This window comes from Carcharhinus amblyrhynchos, chromosome 18 (genome assembly GCF_965287045.1).
Source record: "Carcharhinus amblyrhynchos chromosome 18, sCarAmb.v2.hapA, whole genome shotgun sequence".
Taxonomy (NCBI): Eukaryota; Metazoa; Chordata; class Chondrichthyes; order Carcharhiniformes; family Carcharhinidae; genus Carcharhinus; species Carcharhinus amblyrhynchos.
This window is the reverse complement of record NC_137341.1, coordinates 33093323-33117312: the sequence shown is the minus strand read 5'-3', so window position 1 is coordinate 33117312 and position 23990 is coordinate 33093323. Positions and strand designations below refer to the sequence as shown.

The 23990-nt window shown below is 41.0% G+C and overlaps 1 protein-coding gene across 4 annotated transcripts in view; it reads right to left on the bottom strand.

Annotated features, from left to right (window-relative positions):
* Positions 1–744: 744 nt before the first annotated feature.
* xpo6 (exportin 6) overlaps positions 745–23990 on the bottom strand; it is a 116642-nt gene continuing 93396 nt past the window's right edge. The window contains exons 13-24 of one of the 4 annotated variants that reach the window (XM_080206709.1): positions 22521–22680; positions 21105–21197; positions 19661–19805; positions 18463–18609; positions 16003–16192; positions 15079–15258; positions 13806–13920; positions 13192–13363; positions 12513–12674; positions 11701–11814; positions 9553–9783; positions 745–4670 (exon numbers count right to left, since the gene is read on the bottom strand). In XM_080206709.1, the coding sequence (XP_080062835.1) occupies positions 4569–4670; positions 9553–9783; positions 11701–11814; positions 12513–12674; positions 13192–13363; positions 13806–13920; positions 15079–15258; positions 16003–16192; positions 18463–18609; positions 19661–19805; positions 21105–21197; positions 22521–22680 (1811 nt within the window). In that variant the 3' untranslated portion in view covers positions 745–4568. The remainder of the gene's footprint in view (positions 4671–9552; positions 9784–11700; positions 11815–12512; positions 12675–13191; positions 13364–13805; positions 13921–15078; positions 15259–16002; positions 16193–18462; positions 18610–19660; positions 19806–21104; positions 21198–22520; positions 22681–23990) is intronic. The other 3 variants (XM_080206710.1, XM_080206711.1, XM_080206712.1) reach the window with 3 other exon arrangements.

The window sequence follows — 23990 nt, the reverse complement described above, 5'->3', positions numbered from 1 at the left end:
CTGATAACCCCATCTAAATTCCTGCCCCAAGTGTTTTCTCTTCACCTTTTAGGCCCTTAACAGGAGGTCACTGCTGGGGGGCAAAATATCCAAACCTCTCCAATAGCATTAGCAACTTTCTGGTCTTAATTAAACAAAATCTAACCACAGTACACCTTGTCTGTATTGCTTGGCTAAACAGAAAAGATTTTTGTGCCCTCTATTTCTAAATCACCATTTGTGAGCCTTAAATATATTGGAGATGGCAGTTGGATGCCATTGAGTGGAAGGAGGCAGGCAGGCCTATTTCATGAGTTTTAATGAACAAGACCAAAAATTATGATTGAAACACATAACTTTTAAAAGGGTTCCTATTTTGGTTGCACTAATCTTGCCTTTACACTCTTACAACACTGGAAACAATTTGTTCATCTGCTATTAATCCCAGAATGTAGAAACTGACAAATGGGTCAAGCAATCTTTAGTATGTGGTTATTAATCCCCAAGATGAATGGAGAATTCTGCAAATATAAAAGAAAACAGCCTGTGTACAACGTAGACAGTGGAGGAGTTGAATTAAATGTTTAAACCTTTGCTCCTGTGACAGTGACAAAGGTCCCCAAGCCAGGTTGAGATTCTGACCCTGCTGAAGCCAAACACTCATTAGGATCATTATTTATTAAGTCATATCTATACAAAATGTTGAAAAATTGCATCTTATTAAAAGACTTAAGTTCTGCAATGGAATGTCACAGAATCAACCCAAACAGTAAAACCAGTGTGTAGTTTTAATACACTTCTCATTGTAAGTGTTCAGGCACAATACAGAGTCTCATATTTACATCCAGAAACACTGACACAGCCCCGGTGAAAGCTGGAACCTGTTTATAATCGCACTGAAGTCCACTTTTACACAAAGTATTACCATAATCCTAAAAAAATAAAGAGTCCACTTTGTACATGGTGCAAGCTGCATGAGGCAGCACCTTCTTGCACATACTTGCAGTGACTGTACAAATACAGGCATTCTAAGTACAATTGTAAACAGAGCTTCAAATTTTAACACACAAGCTGATCAGCCACATTTTAAAATGGTGAGACCAACATTGTGGCACTGTGGTAATCTGCATCACATTTAGTTTGTACGCTGGGAAATTCTTTTCAGGTACAGAAAGCATCTGGTATAAATACCACAGTGTAGTTCAATCATGTTGCAGACATGGCATTCTTCAAATGGGTAAAGATACAGTAGGAGGCTTGTAGCTCAGGTTGCCTCCAAAGAGGTGTCAGAAGACAAGACTCATTGAAGGTGCCCCGTAATGTAGGATCCAACCAGTAGGGCCCAGCAACTCCAGACACAGGATTCCACAATGGTTTTAGTGGCTTCAGAGCCCGGACCACTAAACGGCATCCAGGAAATACACAGCATTGGACCCGATCAAGGAAAGTCCAATATCTCTACAGCACAAACACCTCGCCATTCTATCTCCAGATACAGGGTCAAAATCTGGCTTCATCTTCCATTCAATTATCAACCGGAGAATCTTTTTCACAGTCTGCTAGGATGTTGTGCAAGCACACAGCTGTCTACCCTCTGAGGGGTGAGAGAAACAGTCAACACACCACAGAAGTACACATTTATTCGCTGATAACGGAACAATGCTGACAGGGCACAGAAGAGCTTATGGCAGCCCATCTGTGCCACCAGCTTAGAGGAGTAAAAGCAAAGCAGAAGGAAGCAACGTGGGAACCAAATGGAGGGGAATGGATTCATTAAAAAGGCAAGATGCAAGGTCATGCCATCACCCCACTGTACATATGGGAACCAACAGGGCAGACAGAAGCTTTGGCAACAGCCCTAATCTAAGAGATCCAGTCCAATCAATGCTGATAGTGAACCACAAACATTAGACTTCCACTTATCTGCCATGTCTGACTGGTGCATGACTCTAGTCTAAAAGAAACAACTACATTTTACTGAAGGTTACAGCAAGCTGCAGAGTACCCTTTGTTCTTGTACAACATGCAGCAAAATGCAAATGATATTGTTTCTATAAAAAAGACCTTTATTCATGTGCTCATCAAGGCAAAGGGTAAAAGTACAAATGGCTCATTGCAGGCTCCTGACAGAATCAAACATCCACAGCTCAGAAACAGAAAAACACTTCAAATCAGAAATCTCTCTTCTAAGGACTCAGTAGATTCAGATTATTGAGTCAAACAGGCAATACACAATGCAGCCTACAATTCTAATCACAGAGGAGATTGCTGGTGCCTGGAGGTGGTTTAAGATAGTGCGGTGTTGCTAACATTCACAATGTTCTAGAAGTCAGCTGCACAGTTTACAAGGTGCATTTCCATTCTTGAAAATACAGAAAAGCTTGTTGACCAGCATTTATCCACAAGCCTGCATAGAACTGGCTACAATGCAATAGTTGCTTATGTGATGCACACCAGCAATACCAGTCTATGATATACATTGACCACTGTGCCAATTTGGCATTTGGTGTAGGGCACAATGGAGTGGGTACTCCTCGCCAGTATTTAAAGCAGCACAGTATTTTAGGTCGGAACTCTCAGCACCAACCCACCCCCTGCTTTTCCTCAGTTCGCCTACCAAGTAAAATTTCATTCCGCTTTCTGATAGAATTCCAACTGCGAACTGCATTATTTGGGTCCAGATATTGTTGAGATTGAAAAGTACCGGTACTTTTTTTTAAACAAAGTGTTAAACAAATGTTGGAAATGTATGAAAAAGTTGAGTTTTTTTTAAAAAACATCTCACACAAAGTTATTATATACTTTGTTGCCTGAGAACAGATGGGTCATGAGTCAGCACCCCACAAACAGGGCAGACAGTACGGAATTAGAGATATACCACAGCCAAGGATCTGGGCGACATTCAAACCATCACACAGAGCCAAGTCTGCAAATATCACTGCTGCCTGAAGCTTCCTTGATCTGAAGGGAAGTCAATGATTAAATGGAAGGGGCCGGCTTAATATTAATGACTGAAGCAGAAAAGGACAGGACAATCTTTTGCTCCTGAAAAGGCCACAGATATCCTGTGGATGATAACCAGGCTTTATGTCATTAATTTGAAACCCTCATTGTTTTTTTTTTAAAAAAGCCACATTTTCCAGACTCCTAGAGTCTCTGTACCTATAATTTAAGAGTGGAACAGCTGGTTCCTTTGGGAAAAAAAAGTTCAATCTTCAAGTATACTGGAGGCTTTATCCACCCATTTAACACATTCAGCCTAGGTGGCTTAACTTTCTAACACTAACTGGTAATTAAAATGTGTAGCTGACTGAAATCTTGGGAAAGCAGCAGGTAAGCAAAAAGGATCAGCTAGTCAAAGTCAAATTAAAGCCCTGTCTCTTTGTGGCTGGGGTCTGGGAATTCCACGGCATTCCTGATTTGCACCATTGTCTTTGCAGGTTACAAATCCCAACTAAACTCTGGTCAGTCATGTGTCCACTCCAGGCCTACCAGATTTGCAGGTTCCACTGCCTGCACTGTAAGCTGAACATCAAACAGAAGTTCTCTTCCCATCTTTTCTCCCCTGTGTTCTCTAATCCTTCTCTCTCTCAAAACATGGAACTAGATTTTTTGCAGGCTCTAGCCCTGGGCAGCAAATTTGGAGTTGAACAACAAAGAGGCTCAGAGGTAAAACATGTTGGGCCAGGACAAATGGAGTGACTTATGACTCAAACACTGCATTAGGAAAGAGTCCATGCTGGGATTCACTCTTCCGTTGGAATCTGGTGAAAGTCCACATTAGTACAGTCACAACAGTCTACAAACAGAGAATAAGTTAGATACTAAAAAGGAAAAACATAAATGTAAAAAAAAACAAACACTTGGTCTTTTACATTTAGTGACTACACGTTCTCATCTGTTAAATCCTACATTCGGCAAAGGCTATAATTCCTGAACACACAGCCAACCTCAACAGACCTTCAACAAATCAGAAGTGGACACGTGACACACACACATGGGCCAAAGAAGTTGAACAGGATTGACTAATGTGAGAAAGGGATCATAAGAGAATTATTACAAAGATGAGTGGAAGTCTAATGAAAATATAAAATAAATTTATCTAACTTAAAAACTTCTCATTTAAAAAATAATCCAGCATTCTTTCTGAAGAGGGTTATTCAATGGAGCTGAACACAAGTTTACAACACAACCACTTCATCAATCAAGCGTGTGCCATTGGTATCACATTGGAATGATATGACCTAAAATTGAGAGTTCCTCTGCCTGTACAGAGCAGAAATGTTCAAGGCAAATCAAATCAAATGAGGAAACAAAGTGCTGAACACAGTAGCACTGCCTGGGAGAGTCTCGTTAATTCAATGAAACAGTTGAGAGGAGCACATCGATGCGAAGGTGCAAATGATTGATGTCTATTCAGTGCAGGCTACATGATTGGTTTGCATCATGTCAATGTACTGAATTCAACCATTATATTCCTGCAGGACAAAGACACAAAGTGCTGCAGCAGCATACTGAGGGGTCCAGCTAGCAGGTTGCACTGGACAGCCTGGCGAGAGGGCAAGGGTAAAGGCATCAATCACAAAGGGCTATAGCTTGATTGTTCCAGGAGGTAAACTGCCATTACAAAGCCTGTAGTAACGCAGATCATTCACAAGTCTGTGTACACTCTGTGTAAACGAAGGCAAATCCTAGCACGAAGGGGAGAGAAAAAGAGAAATGTTAGCATGATCTTCTGTAACTAATCCTCCTTGCAGCAAAGCACATTTTCAAGTTATGCAGACAACAAATAGAACTGAGTCTTCATTTCACTATTAGATGATAGGGTTTGATAGATTCTAGAGTTACTGGCAGCATTATTATTCTTTCGTCATTTATAACCCAAACAACATAAAACCTGCAGCCAAATGTTTAGATGTTTACTTCTGAGAGAGTGTGCTGCTGAATATCTGTTCAACGGATACAGCAGACATTTCATTCATTGCACTTTACTGAAATTCCAGCAGCAATAATGCTGGAATTTATATCAGTATAGGGGCAGTACAGTGGTTAGCTCTGTTGCCTCAGTGCCAAGGACCCAGATTCAATCCCAGCCTTGGGTGATTGTCTGTGTGGAGTTTCTCCCCATGTCTGCATGGGTTTCCTCCCACAGTGCAACAGCATGCAGGTCAGATGGATTAGCTGTAGTAAAAATTGTAGACTATATGGATTAGCCATAGTAAATGTGTGGCATTATGGGAATTTGTACTCTTGGGATTCTATGAGAATGACTAACCTGATTCCCTCACTGCCCAGTGTATGGACAGCAAACCCAGTGCAGTCTGCTACCTTACACACATTGCTCTCCACCAGTTTTAAAGTTTAACTTAATTACGCATACCAAAAGGCAGCAGCATGAAAATACATTTTATCAAATTACTTCAGTCAAATTCTTCATAAAATTGACAAGTCAGTTCACGTAGGAGCATAGAAAGACAAAGAGACTTCAATTCTAAACCACAGTCCAAAAGATGTGATGGTTAGGCACATTGGCCATGCTAAATTCTCCCTTAGAACAGGTGCCGGAGTGTGGCGACTAGGGGATTTTCACAGTAACTTTGTTGCCATGAAACAATGCAAGCCTGCTTGTGTCAATAATAAACTTTAAAAAAAACACCAGAAAAAACAGAAAAGCCAAAGATCATTTTGAGGAAATCTTAGGCGATAATTGGAGTCTTGTATACAATTGTGGGTGCTCCATTACAGGAAGGGACGGGGAAACTTGGGATAGGTACAAGTGTAGATGCATTAAAAAAATTAGCTAGAAGACTTGAGTAAATGGGGCTTTACCAATAGAATTGATGAGTTTAAATGATGTTCAGATAGAAGTCTTCATACTTAGGAGTTATGATAAATAAAAAGAGATTACCATCTCCCTAATCAGTGCAAACAGTGAGGGGGCAGACATTCATGATAAATGTGGTGGAATTAAGAGGGAGTTTAAAGTAAATTCTTTCCCCGTGTTCAGTTGAAACTGCAATGTTGGTACATCCATAAATAAAGGGAATGAAGTAATGACCTAAAGAAAGAAATATTAAGGAGTCTGGGAAGCTTGAGAGGCTGGGTAGAGAGTAGGGGGCTTATGGAGAGAAACAATGCTACAGACTGGATGGAACATAAGGCCTCAGATCTTTTATTAGCTTACCTGAACACAATTTCTCAGTAGCCCTGAAACTCCCACCCATGAGGACAATGCCTTACAAAATAGAAACTACAGGTTATAACATAGATCCCTAACCAAATATATACTGGGCTATGTAACGAACTGTTACGAGTTAAAAAATTCAATTTTACACCCTTGCAAAGGGGATACAAAAAAGTTCTGGACTATGGAGACACTATTTCAAATCCCACCTGGGAGATTTGAATTCAATTAGCTAAAAACCTGGAATGAAAAGTCTTAGTGATAATAAACAGAAAAAACTGGATTATTGCAAAAATCCATTTGGTTCACTAATACCTTTTAGGGAAGGAAGTCTTCCAGGTCAGGCATATACATAACTCCAGACCCACAACAATCTGGTTACCTACTCTTGGAAATAGTTGAATAAGTCACACAGTTTTATAATTTCTTATTGGACCATCTGGCATCAACCGGGGCACACCACCCTACTAGTCTTTCTCACATTTAGGGATTTGTGCTAACATTACAAGAACTGACTTACAAACTAATGAAGTAACAAATGACAGTCACACTTGCTAAACATACCTTACAGCCGATACCTCACTCTTCCATCACCATTATTGAGTATATTGTCTCTTACAGGCAGGATAGATGCAGGAGGCAGCACAGTGCTATTCAATCAGGAGGGGCTCTGGGATCCTTCAACATTGACTCCGGAATACATGAAATCTCACGTTGCCAGGTCAAACACAGGCAAAGAAACCAACCGCTGATTACTACCCACCACACTCAGTCTGGCAAATCCAAATATTTCTCATTCCTCACTCTATCATGACCAGCGAGGTAGGGGAGCAAGTCTGTTCAATGAGGAGTGCAGGGCAGTATGCCAATGGAAGCACCATACAAGCCTAAAAACAAGGAGCTAGTCTGATAAAGCTACAAGTACAGAGCCACATACATGCTAACAAAAGTAGCATGGTATGGAAGGAATGAAGCAATCCCACAATAAATGGATCAGGTCAAAGCTCTGTACTTCGGTCACATTCAGTCATAATTGACAATTAATGAGAAGGAAATGTACCACAAACATGTCCATCTTCAATGATCAGTGCAAATGACAAGGCTGTGCATTTGCAACCATCTTCAGCCAGATGACCCATCTTGGCTTTCACCTGACATCCCGAGGATCATAGACATCAATCCTCATCCAATTCAATTCACTTCATGTAATATTATGTAATGGCTGAATGCACGAGATACAACAAAGACTATGGGCCTTGACAACATCCCTGCTGTAGTGAGAACTTGTACTCCAGAACTACCTGCATCCCTAAATAAGTTGTTCCTGTGTAGCCACAACTCTGGAATTTACTGAAATGTCAAAAATGTCCAGTTATGTCCTGTCCACAAAAAGCAGGACAAATCCAATTACTGTTCCAATAGGTTATTCTCTAGCATCAGCAGAGTGATGGAAGATTTTGCTGACAGTGTTATCAAGCGGCACTTGCTCAGGAATCAGGGGCTTCAACTATTTACAATTTATATCAACCAAACATATGGTTGCAAAATTTGCTAATCACAAAGATAGGTAAGAGGATATAAAGAGTCTACAAAAGGCCATAGGTAGGTTAATTGAGTGGCCATAAATTTGGGTAGCTGGAGAATGATGTGGGAAAACGTGAACTTGTTCACTTTGGCAGAAATAATAGAAAAGCTGCATATGACTGAAAGGGAGAGAGATTGCAGAACCTCTGAGGTACAGAGGGATCTGGGCGTCCTGGCACATGGACTGGGAAAAAGTTAGTATGTAGGTACAGCAAGTGATTAGGAAGGCAAAAAGAGTGTTGTTGTTTATTACAAGAATGGAATATAAAAGTAGGGATGTTTTGCTACAGTTGTACAGTCTGCTGGCGAGACCACATATACAGCTCTGCATACACTTTTGGTCGCTTACTTAAGAAAGGATAAAAATGCCTTAAAAACAGTTTCAAGATCCTACATGGATTTGACAGAGTGGATGCTGAAAGGATGCTTCTTTTTATGGGAAAGGCTAGAACTAAAGGATATCGTTTAAAAATAAGGGGTCTCCCATTTAAAACAGAGACAAGAAGAAATATTTTTCTCCCAGAAGGTTGTGATCTCTTTCCCAGAAAACGGTGGAGGCAGGATTAATTAATATTAATATTTTTAAGGCAGAGATAGATAGATTCTTGCCTAACAAGGGAGTCAAAGGTTATAAGGTCACAAACAGATCAGTCATGAAGTTATTGATTGGCAGATCAGATTTAAGAGACTGAACGGCCTGCTCCTGCTCCTAATTCATATGTTCGTATGCAAGGTCAAACAGTGATCCACTAAGACTAACTGCAGCAAGATACTGAATGACATGGAATTCACAGCACAGGATCAGGCCATTCAGCCCAACTCGCCCATGTCGGTATTTAAGTTCCAACGCTGCTTCATTTCAGCCTGTCCTTCTATTTCCTCATGTTTATTTAGTTTGCTTTTTAAGACAACATAGGCAGAGGCAAAAAATGGCTTTATAAGCACAGCTTCTCCCTTCAGATACATGGAGCAATGTCTTAGAAAATAAAACCTGCAGAGTGGCCAATATTAACAAATTCAGTTCCAATGGAAGGAAGGATAGTCATAGATGGGCAGCTGCCTGGAAGATGGGTCCTACAATGACTCAGGCTTTAGGACAGCATACTGCTCCAATATTTTAGCCCACAATTAGTGGTCTGCAAATCAGTCACGAAATCACCACAGTAATGGTTACCCACCTACACTGAGCTATGACAGGAGTGGTGTTAATGGCCAGAATAAGAGCTGGGTATTGACAATCCTGAGGGAGATCATCGTTTACAGAATCAGTGAAATGAACTGAATAAATTGGACTTGCCAGTCTTTCATCTACTAGACCGTTCCCCTAAACAGCTGGTGTATTATCTGGTTAATTTTCAAACACACAGGAGAATAACATGTCAGCCTTTGAGAAACTTATTTGCCCAAACTCTCCAGTTATTTAGGGTTGGGAACAGTGGTCTCTGTATCTGCAATAGGACTCCACTGCACTTTATATTAAATCCCATCAGCAGCCTGTTTTTTAGCTTGTGGTACCCAGTTTCCAATGAAATTTTGCTAATTCCTCAATGCAACTGCATTGTTCACAAGGCTTTAAAGAATGCACAAGTTGGATAGTGCACTCTGACTGTCTTCCTTGTGTCTCCAAAGAACACTCACCATGGAGAGAAGTCAGAGTTACTAAACACAGAACTCTATGATACAGCATTTACTAAGCACTTGGGGACTTTAGAAAGAAATCCCTTGGTTGTAGTACCCAGTCATCGAATTACATCCACTTTTCTGATGCCCCCTTGTATGATTCTAGTTCTCTTCAAGTTACTAACCCTGTCCATTTTGAAATTCCTGCCAAGCACTGTTCTTTGATTGGAGTCAATACCATCGCAACTGCCCAGGAACTGGGGTAAAAACACAGTATAAAAGCTACTGAAGTCCACAGAGGCCATGTTGTATACAGCAATGCCAATTTCCTCTTGCAGTAGGTCATGCGATTTGTGGACCAGCACCTGCAGCAGTACATTGATGAACTGAAACAGCATGGTCGTCCGGAAGATTTTCTGGGAAGAAAACAGGAAGATTTGTTGAGTGGAGAGAACATTTTCTTCAATAAGGTCTGAGATATCAGGAAGAGTCTGCCCAGGCATTGACTTACAAGACTATGCATTCCTTCCAATAGCAAAAAAAACCCCACCCATTATGACCTCAGTTAATTCCAAAAAGCTTTACAGCTAATTAAGTGCTTTTGAGAAGTCACTGTAAAGCGAGCAAAGCAGCAGCTGATTTGCACACAGCAAGCTCTCACTAACAGCAATGTGATAATGATTAGATGACATTTGATATTTTAAGGGATGCTGCTTGAGAATTAAATATTAGCCAGGATATCAGGGATAACTCCCACGGCTTTTCTTCAAACAACTACAGTGGATTACTCTTGTATCCAGAGGGCAGATAGGGCCATTGTTTAACATCTCATCTGAAGATGGCACCTCTGACAGCAAAACACTCTTCATTGGAGTGTCAGTCCAGATTATGTGCTCAAGTTTCGGGGTGGGACTGGGACTTCCAAACTGCTGACTCAAGAGGTGAGAGGAGTGTTCACACCAACCTGACCCACAGAACATGTTCTGCAAAATCTCAGCACTACATGTTAACAGGCTGAAATGTCTGCACGCTGTATTACAGGATGCCAAGATATAATCTAACCCTTCAATTATCGCTAGTCACTTAAGTTGAATTCAAATGATGAGTTCATCAAAAAAAAACAACTAAATTCACCATTTTACTGTGTACCATTCAAATGACTGGACAATTTGATCTTCTCTGGACCAAGAACAAACCAGGAACAAACTTCAAGATAGGATGCACTGAGCTTAAATTTAGTTAATTATATCTAGATCACTAATGTCCGTTAGTGAAAGAAATTTGCCATCCTTACCCAGTCTGGTCTAAATGTGACCGACTCTGAATTGTCTTTTGAAATAGCTTTGCAAGTCACTCAGTTAATAGGAAATTAGAGATGGACAATGAATTCTATGCCTACATCCAGTGAGTGAATATAAAACTCAGTAAAATTGGCTCATTGTGTAAAATGCATCGAAGGATTTCCTCCGGATAACCTGGTTTCTGCTAACTATCACAGTAATTAAATTTTGTTAAATCTGGGTGCTAGATGGCCTTTGCTCATCAGGTTAAAAAAGAGGGAACTTAACATAAATGCTGACATAACTTTGCAGCAGTCATTATACCAAATGCAAGAATCATTGTAAGGATATGTCTGACGTGGTGAAGGCTTGCACGAGGAGAAGGGTCATGAGGTGAAGCTCCGTGGCTGACACCAGGGAATTAACTCAGCCTATAATATCAGAATGGAGGAAAATTCTTGATGACATGCAAACAGAAAAGAACTGTAGTGGATAGAATGGTGACTGGCAGGATTCCCGATGAAAAAACACACCACTGCACTGAGGATTCTTCATGAGAAAGAGAGAAAGCATATCTAGGCAAGGTTCAACATGACGGGTTTTGAGCATGCAGCAAGAAATTCACCTCAAGTCTCCATTTTAAGTACAAGTGTGTGCACACCTTGCAACTACAAAGCTATCTGCCAACTCACATACATTAAACCAAGTGTCAGTATAATGCCTGCTTTACTGTAGCAACTCCCTGCCAAAGACTTCTCCTTCCCAATCTGAGACCCAATCTGAAATTGCTGCCCAAGGAAAAAGTCTAAGTGGAGACTATGTTCTAATCCCTCTGGCTAACAGTGCCTTAGAAAGACAAATACAACTGGATTTTACGCTTGTAACTTGTATTTTGTGAAAAAGTCTAGTGGATTTCTTTTAGGTACGGCAATAGGGCACAATGTTAGAATTAAGCATTCTGAAATGACAAGCTCAGCTTGGGTCATGCAATACCTTCAGAGTGAAGTGACCCATCACAAATGTATTGCTTAGAAATATCTACTGCAGATATACCTGAACCAGACGCACCTTGTGGTACAGCTTGTGCTTGGTGTTGAGCGTCTCCAAGTAAAACAAGTTCTGTTTAAAGATCTGAATGTCCGGCTGCAAAAAGGACTGACCAAAAGCCTGGCAAAAGAACAGAAAGAGGCAGTATGCCTGAATTAATACATTGCTATTGATTACATTCAAAGAAAATAATCCTTTCCCTGGGATAGCACCTTACGACAGCCATTACACACCACACAGCAGAGATGGCACAGCATCTTTCCTTGGGTGGCGTCACAGTTCATTTCATCATTACATTGACCACGTTAGATCCCAAAGCAAAGCTAAGAGCAGCTTTAGTGGTCACACCATATTAAAGGAAGAAATGGGACACTTGCATGTAGCACCCATCTCATATCCTTAGGATACTCCAAGCACTTCACAGCCAAAGTAGCGCTTTTCAGAAGTGCAGTCACTAGCATAATGTAGGAAATATAGCTGTCAAGTTGCACACAAAAAGACTCCTTAGACAGTAATAACCAGATAAGTCTGAATAGTGTTGAGGAATAAATGTTGAGCAATGGGCTGGATGAACACTGCTTCAACTCCTTTAAAACAGGTGTGGATCTTTTATGGTTACCCAATGCACAGTTTAATATCTTGCCTGAAAGGTGCACCTCTGACTATGCTACTCTCCTGAGCTCCTGCAGTGAAACCCAGTATAGGCAGCAGAATTTTCTGCAGTCCTGAGCTTAGAGCACTGTACATTTGTCCAGGGACAGAACGGTCCATGTAGAAACGTAACAGCAAACATACAAATAATGAAGAACCAGAGATACCTGCATAGCAGAAGCAAACTGGGCCTCATTCTCCATTGGTTCCTCAGTTGTTCCACGCTGAACGCTGGCCAGGACAGATGATTTGAAGAAAAATCGCCAATTATTGTGCAAAATCTGGTAAAGCAGTTCAAACAGTTCCATCTTCACATCTGGTGAGGACCGCTGGAGAACGAGAAAGGAAGATAAAGAACTAATCAGCGAAGGAACAGAGCACAATTCAAAATGATCTGAAACTTGACTGGAATGGGACCCAAAAGAAATCCAATTAAACACTCTGGGATCATGCAAAGCATTGTGACAGCAAAACAGTCTTCTACCAATGCCAGTGTGCAGGGGTGAAACAAGGAATATAGGGTGACATCAAAATAAAGGAGTAGGCAACATGGCCCCACGAGCCTGCACCACCATTGAATAAAATTGTGGGTGAACTTTTACACTACCGTATCTCTTTCTTTCAATTCCCTTAGTGCCTCCAAATCTGTTTGTCTGTCTTAAACACATTCAACAACCATGCAATTACAGCACGCTGCAGCAGAAAATTCCAAACATTCCACAGGCACTGAATGGGTACCATCATACAATGGCACACAAGCATCTGCACTGACGGCAAGAAATAGAAACTCTCCAAAGAGTTATGCGCTACATCAGAAATGGGGACGCAAGAGCATCTCAGCTTTACCTCTGCTATGATTGGGTAGACCTGTTCCATGCACAGGGAGATGATGCTGGGGAGGAATGGTTTGAATGCCTGCCCTGGTTCTTGGACCACCACCTGCAGAATCTTCAGGAACTTCTCCACCACACGGCAACCACCACTGCCCTCCTCCAGGATACTCTCTGCCAACTGCTCCCTGCATAACAAAAGGAAGAAACTACATTATGGACGTGCCTCAACCCCAGCTACATTGGGCATCGGGCTTACTTTCCACTTCCCCAACAGCAATGCCAGAATGGAGACTCCTCACCCTTGCTGTGTCCACACTCACACCCATGACATCAAGCAACTGGCTCAGTCCCTGTGCCAATACAAGGAGCAGGACAATTTACCCACCCTCCCCCATCCCTACTCCTTCTCTCCCTCTGATGAGAGGCATGAGAACCAGCCAACACCCCCCCACACCATACACACACACACAGTGATGCTTGCATCAGTTCTCTCTTTACCCTGAAGAGATGCCAGGCATGTTACTCAGCTCCCCCTACCCAAAGCTGGCAAAACCAGGATTGGGCTCCATTTCCCTCAGGACACAGGAAGTGGGGCTCAGTTCCCACCTCTCCAGTGAGCAGAATTACCTGGTGAACATGTTGAGGAAGGTCTGGATAATCTGTTCTGCAAAAGGGACGCCCATCTGGACCCTGAGGCCTTGAAATAAAGTGAGGAAGAAGCTCAGCATCTCATCAGTAACACCTGAAAGACAGAAAACTGGTGTCAGACTCCAAGAAACGGCACTAAGTATTCAAACTAGCTCATTTAACTATATGTCAGAGACATTTTGACACGTGCAAAAGCATTAAGCAATGGGTGACCTGAAGATGCAGAAAAGAGACTTGCACAAATACTATGCAAATAAATTGAAAACAAAGTGCCAGAGCTAGAACCTGTTATCAGCTTGTTTCTCCCTAGACTTGTATAATTGGCAACTGGTCTTAAAACATGACAGTTGATCTTTTTGCCGATTACCAATGCAATGACAAATTTCTTCATTTCTGGGCACTTCGCAACTTTGCCAACTTGAAGTTTCTAATAGGCAGCGTGATTAAAAAAGATACATCTCTATACATCCAAGATTTCAGGACCCAAAGTAAATCTTGATTATTTCTCACAAAACATGAACTGACAATTAAGGAGCAAGCTTTCACACTGTCCTAAATCTAGGTTACTGATCTACATCTCTGCTTTGCTTTTCAGCTGTTTGGTATCAAGGAAATTGAAGCGTATATGCAGCCATATCTGTACAAGATATCCCCAAATAAACTAGGCTACTTCGGTTTACAGGGTGCCTCACCAATAAAATTTGCCACTAATAAGGCAAAGTTCAGGTCCCTAAGTGTTTGGGAGAATCCCATCTCCTCCCGAGAGCACCAAGCTATTGATCCCTCTACAGAGCACTTCGCTGGTACTTCCCAATGGCAGATTCAATCATAGGAACAGGAGGAGGGCATTCAGTCCCTCAAATCCTCTGCAAACCAATAAGCCATGGCTAATCTGTATTTGAATTCCATCCATTCAATTTGCATTAACTCTTTATACTTTTAGTCAACAGGAAATTATAAAATTGCTGCAGTGAGACTGAAAAGGGTTTGATTGAAACAAAGTTTTTTGGACTTGTCAGATTGATTATAGAGTCCCTTTGGGTCTTGTACTTTCCTAATGTCTGGCCTGGAGAGAACCTGTTTCTGGAAGAAGTGGGTGAGTGGCAGCAACATTACCAAATCACTGATCAGTGTCAGGCAAATTAGAAAGATGAATACAACCTTTAATTGTCAATGGAAACTAGTGATGAACCTGTTCACACCTTGGAGATCATGTGACTGAAATGAAAGCACATAGGAAACCAAAGCTTACCTGGCTGGTGAATGAAGAGTGGGAAGAGTGCCAGGGAGACCTGCACCGACTCCTGCAGGGACTGGTAGCAGATCTGACGGGATTTGGTCACCTCCCCTGAGATGTTTTCCACAATGTACCTCAGGATACTCAGCGTCTCCTGGACAACCACTTTTGCTAAAAAGTGAGCAGTTTGAAAATCTAAATATTAAACAGAACAGTAGCATTCTGAAACTTCAGAGGCTAGAAACAGTTCTAAATATCCATCCCATTAAGTATCCACAGATTGAAGAACTTGATGTTGACTGGAGAAAGGTGCTTGGATAGAGGCACGCAACCTGAATGTCACTGTTTCTTTTCTTCAGCAAAGTTGCTTTGGGTTTTCATTGACCAGGACAGAAGCTTGCACTGTGTATTGCCTCATGACAGCAACATTGGAGAACCAGTGTTGGGTTCAGAACTTCCCCATTGGAGGCAGCTCACCTTTACGTACATATCCCACCATTGCTGGTAATAGTACCAAACACAGGGTGCCAACAGTTTACTGACATAGACCCACAATCAGCATATTAAAAGTAAAACAGGAAAATTCACAATACAGGCAGAAAATAATTTGGGATAAGGAAGGTAGATTGGAGATAATCAATTAGTGTAAAATTGTGATCAGGTGATGCTCATAAGTTCAGAGCTGTGCATGGCGTCATCCTTTAAAAGCCAGAATCTTTTAAACTGGCATAATGTGTTACAGGACTGTTTAAAAAAAATCAAACACTACTTTTCCAAAGTAACAAATTTAAACGTGGCCATTTTGCTCCTGTATTTTTCATGTACTTCAGTTATGGGCAAAATCTTGACAAGTTCCTAGCACAGCAGAAATGTTTATGTTGTGAATAAATGAACACACAAAAATATGTACATACAGATCGTGTGCAAGATGATACTTACTGTTGCCCAGGCCCACTTTGCTCTGCGTTAATCCTGCATTTTCCTTCAGACGCCGGTATTCTCTTGTGAGGGTTGAAATAAGGTTGGCGTGATTGGTAGAACGGACTGCCCACTGTTGCTCACTCTCAGGAAGATTTGGCCACGGTAGCAACAACATGTTAGACAGGGCTCTGCACACCAGCACTTTACCCTAGTAGAACATCACTTGGGTCAAAGCAGTCCAATATACAGTCCAATATTCAATGTCTATATACAAAACAATACAAACTATAGATGGAAACAGCCACAGGTTCACTTTTCCCAGGTTCTCAAGCATCCCAAGAAGCAATTTTAAAAAGAAGCCAAATCAACAATATTTGGTTGTTGGATCCAGTTCAACAATAACACGCAAGGATAACTCTCATTAGTTCTGACGAATAAAGATCTGGGAATCAGGAAGAGCTCTCCCAATTTTGGCACGAGTCACAAACTTTTCTAAATGCCTATTCACTTTTTCCCCGATTATGGATTCCAAAACCTACCCCACAACTTATTTTTTTTTATTAACTGGCCTGTGGTTGCTAGGACTGTCCTATCATCTGGATATAGAGTCATGAGATATACTGCACAGAAACATGCTCTTTGGTCCAACTCATCCATGCTGACCAGGTTTCCTAAGATGAACTAGTTCATTTGCCCGCATTTGGCCCATATTCGTCTAAACCTTCCCTATGTACCTGTCCAATTTGTTGCGATGCAGAGGTTGATCCCTTTTTGAGGAGCCACGCCAAATCCCCCCCCGCTCCCCAAAAAGAAATACCTCGCTTCGTAATCTGTTAAGTGCTTGGGAAGGTGTTAACTATTCTTCATTAACATTTAGAGGTTTATTGATGGAAGTACACGACACTAAGTGAATAATTAGAATGTTATTTATTTAACCAACTGCTAACTTTAAGTAAACTAGTATATCAATTAAAGTAAGGTTCCACTGGAATGCTGTTCAAATAAATAAGATCGATTCATTACCAAAAGAAATAATAATGACAGAAGTTAGTCACTCTCAAAGAAATATACAGAAAGTTTTATGGCTTTGGAAAAACCTTTGGAATTCTGGTGATTTGGATGAGAATATAGGACGCATGGTTAGTACATTTGCAGGTGACACTAAGATTGGTGGCATAGTGAACAGTGAAGGAAGTTATCTCCAGTTGCAATGGGATCCTGATCAATTGGGCCAGTGGGCTGACAAGTGGCAGATGGAGTTTAATTTGGATAAATGCACTTTGGTACGTTGAACCAGGGCAGGACTTACTCAGTTAATGGTAGGGCATTGGGGAGAGTTACGGAGCAAGGAAATCCAGGGGCACATGTTCATAGCTCCTTGAAAGTGGGGTCACAGGTAGACAGTGCTGAAGGCAGCATTCGGCATGCTTGGCTACATCAGTCAGAACACTGAATACACGAGTTGGAATGTCTTGTTGAAGTTGTACAAGACATTGGTAAGGCCACACTTGGAATACTGTGTACAATTCTGGTCACCCTATTATAGAAAGGATATTATTAAACTAGAAGGAGTGCAGAAAAGATTTACTAGGACTTGATGGATTGAGTTATAAAGGGGGGACTGTATAGACTGGAACTCTTCTCTGGAGCGTAGGAGGCTGAGGAATAATCTTATAGAGGTCTATAAAATAATGAGGGGCACAGATCAGATATATATAGTCAAAGGTAGGGAGTCTAAAACTAGAGGGCATAGGTTAAAGGTGAGGGGAGAGATACAAAAAAGTGTCCAGTAGAGCAATTTTTTCACTTAGAGGGAGGTGTCTGGAACAAGCTGCCAGAGGTAGTAGGAGAGATGGGTACAATTTTGTCTTTTAATAAGCATTTAGATAGTTATGAGTACAATGGGTATAGGGGAATATGGGCCAAATGCCGGCAATTGGAATTAGCTTAGGGGTTTAAAAAAAAATGGGCAGCATGGACAAGTTCAGCCAAAGGGCCTGTTTCCATGCTGTAAACCTCTATGGCTCTATGATTGTAGGTAGAGGAATATTTCATGAGAGTTGAAGCAGACATTTCAGGTTTCAGACTGGGTAGAGCTGGGCTATAAACTAGTGAAATATTAACATTACCTCAACAACTTTGCAGATTAAAACACTAGTTCAGGATTCCTGCCCACATTAACTGCTACGAGAACTACATGCAGCATTGAGGGGCCAAACAAAGCCTTGGAACTTAGCTTAAACAGTTCTTAGTCAGGTCTACACAGGTAGTAGACATGATCTCAGGAGCAGTAAAACCAAATGAAAAAAGGGGAGGCCTTTTTAGCCTTTCATTCATCTGCCAAAAGTTACATTTAAGTTTCCACTAAATTTAATTTCTTAGACAGCAACATGTGTTTTAGAGATCTGTCTCAAGTTCCTATTAGAATGTTAAAAGCTGTAAGTTCATTTTGATCAGCTTGATATACTTATAACTTACCTCCTGAGGGAGCTGGCGAGCAGAGCCGTCTGTGATCCTATCGAAGATTTTCTGCACTGCTCGGATTCTGACTAGAAACACTGGGCGCACTGTGGTGGCTAATGACAGCAACAAATGGCATGCTGAGAGCAACAATTTCTCTGGCACCTGCAAGGAGAATCAGTTAGTTACACATCGATTTCCAGCTCACCATAAGATTCAACATGACAACTGCAGAGTTAGAATTTACATAGCAAGACACACTTTACTAGCAAGACGCACTTTCAGAAATGCACAAGTTCAAAATAGGGACATTAGGTGTTTACAACAAAATCCTTGGTTTGAATCAAGAGGTTTGCAGGTACAGAACCAGGCACCTTTTGGGACTCCTGCCTGTCATGCACCAGGATAATGCATGCACTAAATTATGTTATAAATACTGATCCTCAACATCATGATGCATTGAACATTGTACCAACATTCCCCACAAACAGAAATTAAACATACTCCCATCACTGAAAATAATACAGCTGACAAATGGAGAAAGTAGTGTACTCAGATGTTAATTAGCTATGAACCAGGTTGACAAGCTGATTTCAAATGCTAACAATTTACAACATCTATAGGAGCTGCAGAATTCAGTCGTTTCATCATAAAATGAGGTCACGTGATTCCCCAACATTTCATAAGATGGTCAGCGTTTGCAGAGCAGGCTGATGCTCACAGAGCACATTGGAAGGACAGTGAGTGATGTTCCAGTTTCTAATCTTCCAAACAGAAGCCCCAAAAATTGGTTGTATGCTTCCAAACTGAGCATGAATTTCAGCCAGGTGGAAATAGAGAACAGAGAAACTGTTCAAGAAAGAGCAGCCACAGTATAGTGGCTGTAAGATGTAGTCATCTTACTACAGCCACAAAGTAGTAAGATGACATGAGGAGAAACATTTTTACACAGCAACTGGTTAGAGTTTGGAATGCACAATCTGAGGGGGTGGTGGAGACATGTTCACATGAAGTATTCAAAAGTGAATTCGGCACTTATCTGAGAAGAAAGAATGCAGAGGGTTATGGGGAGAAAGTGGGGGGAATAACACTGCGTGAGCTGCTCATTTGGAGAGGTGATGCAGACTCAATGGGCCAAATAACTTCCCTCTGTGCTGTAACAATTCTGTGATTCTGTTATCCATCATTTCGCTTCTCAGAGATTATATCAACATACCTTTGAGCTGATGAGGGGAGCAGTGGCCTCCATGGTAGTGGAAATGAGAGAGACAAACTGCTCGGGATTTTGTCGTTGAACTTCACTATAAAACTGAGCTAGCCAGTGGGAATAAGCCTGCAGTGCTGCCAGGGACTGAGCATGACTGAAAGACAAGATTTTTAAAAAATGTCAAGACGGACATTTAATATACTTATGAAAACCGAATAGTTTGCAAGGACCAAGTACTTTGCAAAGCAAGTCCAATACTCCCAAACTCAGGATGGACTGTTCTTTCAGAGCTGATGTGGGCTCAACAGACCAAACAGCCTCTCTTCCTGTGCTGTTCTTAAAATTTTATGACTGCAACCTGCCTCATCAAGATCCAGACCCAACAGAGTTCCAGGGTGAAGCTGACTCAGAGCTTTCCAAGCTTAAAAACTCTGGTCTATGCTTTTTTCCAGGCTATCCAGTATCACCCAGCAATTCTCTATCTGAGACATCCTGCAGCCCAACATCTTACCATTGCGCTTCATAACCAGATAGTAAATGAGTAAGCCCAGCTTGGGGAAAAGGCTCTCCAATTTCCTTCCCACTGGGGAGATACCTGGCTTCAGCTTTGATTGAAAAATGACCACCTGGCAAATCTCCAGCACCCTCCCACTCCAAAAACAACATTTCCATAGAAAAACGAAATATTGTAGATTTTGGAAACTTTAAATAAAAACAGAAAATGCTGGAAATATTCAGCAGCTTGGGATGCCCCAAGGTTGCAAATGGCGTTATGAAAACGCAAGTCTTTTTCTTAATTTAGACCTTACGTTAATTATGTTTGCATTGATTCAAAGAGAAACCTGCAACATCTCCCCTTCAAAGCCACCTACAGCATTCCCTAGCTGCTTAAGTGCATGCATGCTTGAGTGGTTAGGCATTCTCCTACGGGTGAACTCCTTCACTGTAGGAATGAACTGACTGGATCCACAACACTATCCGTACACGTCCAAATGTTTTTGCCTTGTATTTGGTCCAAAATAAACAAAGTTGAGTTTGCTTCCTTCGTTCCTCAAGACTGGTAAACCTGTTCACACTGGGATGGTGCTCTTTGAAAGTTACACAACTGATAGTTTAAAGTCAGGCCCCAATTATAACATTATATGCAAGCCATAATCACACACCTGAAAACCATTTTACATTTTTATTCTTGGCACAATTATGAGAATTTTAGGTTCAAAAGCTAATGAATGCTGCATTGGAGCCTTCCTTCTCTTGTTAAACAAACCCACTCCTGATCAATCAGACACATTTACTGCAATAGGCGTGGGACTGAGTGGTGACAGACAGCTTTTATCAGTTCCTTTCTGTTGTTGGTGTGCCTAGGCTGTATGAAGGAAGAGCATCTCATTTCATTCAGTTCTTAATACCAATCTACAAAATAGGTTTGATATATAGAATCAACATTACTCACACATCAATCAGATCTGGCTTCAGCACAGATGGCACTGCTGTTTCCATATCATACAGCTTTATCTGGGATCCATACAGTGTAACTTCAACAAGCCTAGGATACAAAGTATCAGAAGCAAATCAACAGGACTGTGATCAGAAAAACATGCACACAAACCTTTCAGAAAAGATTTTAAATGAGAACAGGTATACATGTAAAACTTGGGACAATTCCCTGAATATAAGATAAACTTGTATTCCTTGGGATATAGAAAATTAAGGGGTTTGATTGAGGTTTTTTAGACCTTGAAAGGAATTGATGAGGTCAATAGAGAGAAATATTTCTGTTGTTGGGAGAAGTGCTGCACAAGGGGCCACAACCTTAAAAAGGGAACTGGGCAACTGAGGACAAGTTAGGGAACAATCTTTCACAAAGGGGAGAAGTGTGAAACTCTTCCCATAAAAAGTAGATACTAACTCAATTAATTATTTAAATCAAGGATCGATAGATAAACAGAAGTTTATAGAGGCAAGGCAGATACATGAAGTTAGGATGCAGATCAGCCATGATCCAACTCAACAGAGGAGTAGGCTCATAGCCTCGTCTTATTCTTGAGGCAGAATGGAATGCAGGTAACACCTGCAGGAGCAAATCAATTCTGGAAGAGGTTTGGAAGAGAATGTTGTGCGGAGAGCCTAGTATCTGCACCCAGTGAACATTCTCCACAAATCAGATGGTGAAGGTCACTCTGTCTTCAATGGGCAGCCACGTACATACAAACTGATTGGAAAGTGAGCAAGTTGGCAGACTTTTTCCTCCCTATGTGATGGGGGCTGAAGACAACTGTAGCTCCTCGACTCAAATCTGCTATCAGTGCAGACTGTGATCATCTCAGCATTTCCTGGTGTCTATGGATTAACATCTTGATCACACTGCCATGACCCATTAGGGATGGAGATTTCTCAAAAGCAAGCTCACAGGCATTTATATAAATTGCATTTGAATCTATAGCACTCTGCACAAAGTGGGTAACTCAACAGTGCAAATGAACTTTAGATAGTCCTTTGGACTGTAACCATACATTTCGTATATTAAACATTCAGACTGTTGAGACAGGAAGCAAGAAATTTAAACTCATCTTAACACAGGCTATTAAAACAAATGCAGTTACTGCAGTTTAATTCTCAAACAGGATTTTGAAATAGAAAAGAAGCTGACATAGTTATTAATTTGGCCAGTGGCCAAGAAAGAGAGCAAAATAAAACTGATACACAAATATCTCCCTAATATAAGCAAAACATTCAAAGATGAGTTGAATTCTTACTGCTGAGAATTCACTTCCCCTAGTGTTTCTATGCAGTGAACAAGGGAGAGATCGATCTCTCACAAAACTAGAATCAGCTGCATTGAGTCAGGAGTTAAAAGAAAGAGCCATACCTTTCCACTACTCTGAGTGCATCATTAAACCTGGCAGCAAACACATCCCCGATAAAATACTCAGCAAGGCGACCACTAGTCTGAAGCAGTGAGCTGAGGTCACGTAAAGAACAATGCAAACGTCGACAGTCATTTTCTGCTGTGATGTTTAATCTGTGAACTGAAGAACACAATACATCAGCATCAGCTGAGGCATATCTATCACAGTGCAAACATTTAAATTAGTAGAAACATCACAACAGGAGGATGCTGTCAAGCCAATCATGGCTGATCTACAGCCTAGCTCCATCTAGTACCCCACCTTTGCCTCGTATCTCTTAATACCATTGGCATATCATTAGTAACAAAAATCCTGTAATCTCAGATTTAAAATTGACAAATTGACTATTATCTAATACTGTTTGCAAAAGAGTTCCAAATTTAGAAAGCAGAATTAATTTCTTTTCTCTTCCGTATTGGTTTCCCACACCTTGAAAATTTCCATCAACTACTCCTCAACTTTCTAAATTCTAGGAAATACAACCCAGGTCTGTATCATCTCTCATACCTGAATGTTTAATTATCATTTTAATAAATCTTCACCATACTCCATCAAAACCCATCATATCTCAGGTGTAGTGCCTAGGTCTGCTCATCATTACTCCAGGTGTGATCTAACAAGGACATGAATTCTACCTTCTTGTATTCTATTTCTCTGGATAAAAACGCCAGCATTCCATTAGCCTTGTTGACTATTTTCTGTACTTGTTCTTGACATTTTAATGAGCTATCTGCCTGGACTCACTATGCTCCCTTATTTCTAGCTTTTCATTATTTAGGAAGTATCCTGTTCTATGCCTTTTAGGTCTGAATTGGATAAACCTGTTTATCTACATTGAAATCAATGTGCCATAGTTTAACCCATTCACTTAATCAATATTCATTTGCAATGCTAAGCTTCCATCTACACTGCTTTCAAGGCCACCTATCTTTGTCTCATTGGTAAACTTGAATAGGCGGCTTTCTGTCATATCATTGAGGTTGTTAAAAACATGGTAAATATTTGGAGGCCCACCATAGATATTTGTGGAAGAAAAATTACAGCCTGCCAATTAAGAGCACCTGCCCATTATCGCTATTCCCTGGATGTTGCTGCTCAGCCAATTTCCTATCCAGGTCAATAACTTCCCTTACCTGCTGTAACTGTAGCTAACAGTCTGTATCATCTCTCATACTTGGATTCTGAATTCTTCTAACTAGGGATTTTACTGAAGTTGTAACAAGTAGGATTGATGAGGATTGACATGAATCTTTGAAAGGCTTTTGTCAAGATCCCACATGGAAGGCTGTTCAAAAAAGTAAAGTCCCTGGAATCAAGGGAGAGTAGCAAATTGGATCCAACATTAGTTTAGTGGCAAGAAATAAAGGGTTAACGGATGTTTTTGCAAATGGAAGGGCTTGCCAGCAGGGTTGCGAAGGGCTCAGTATTCA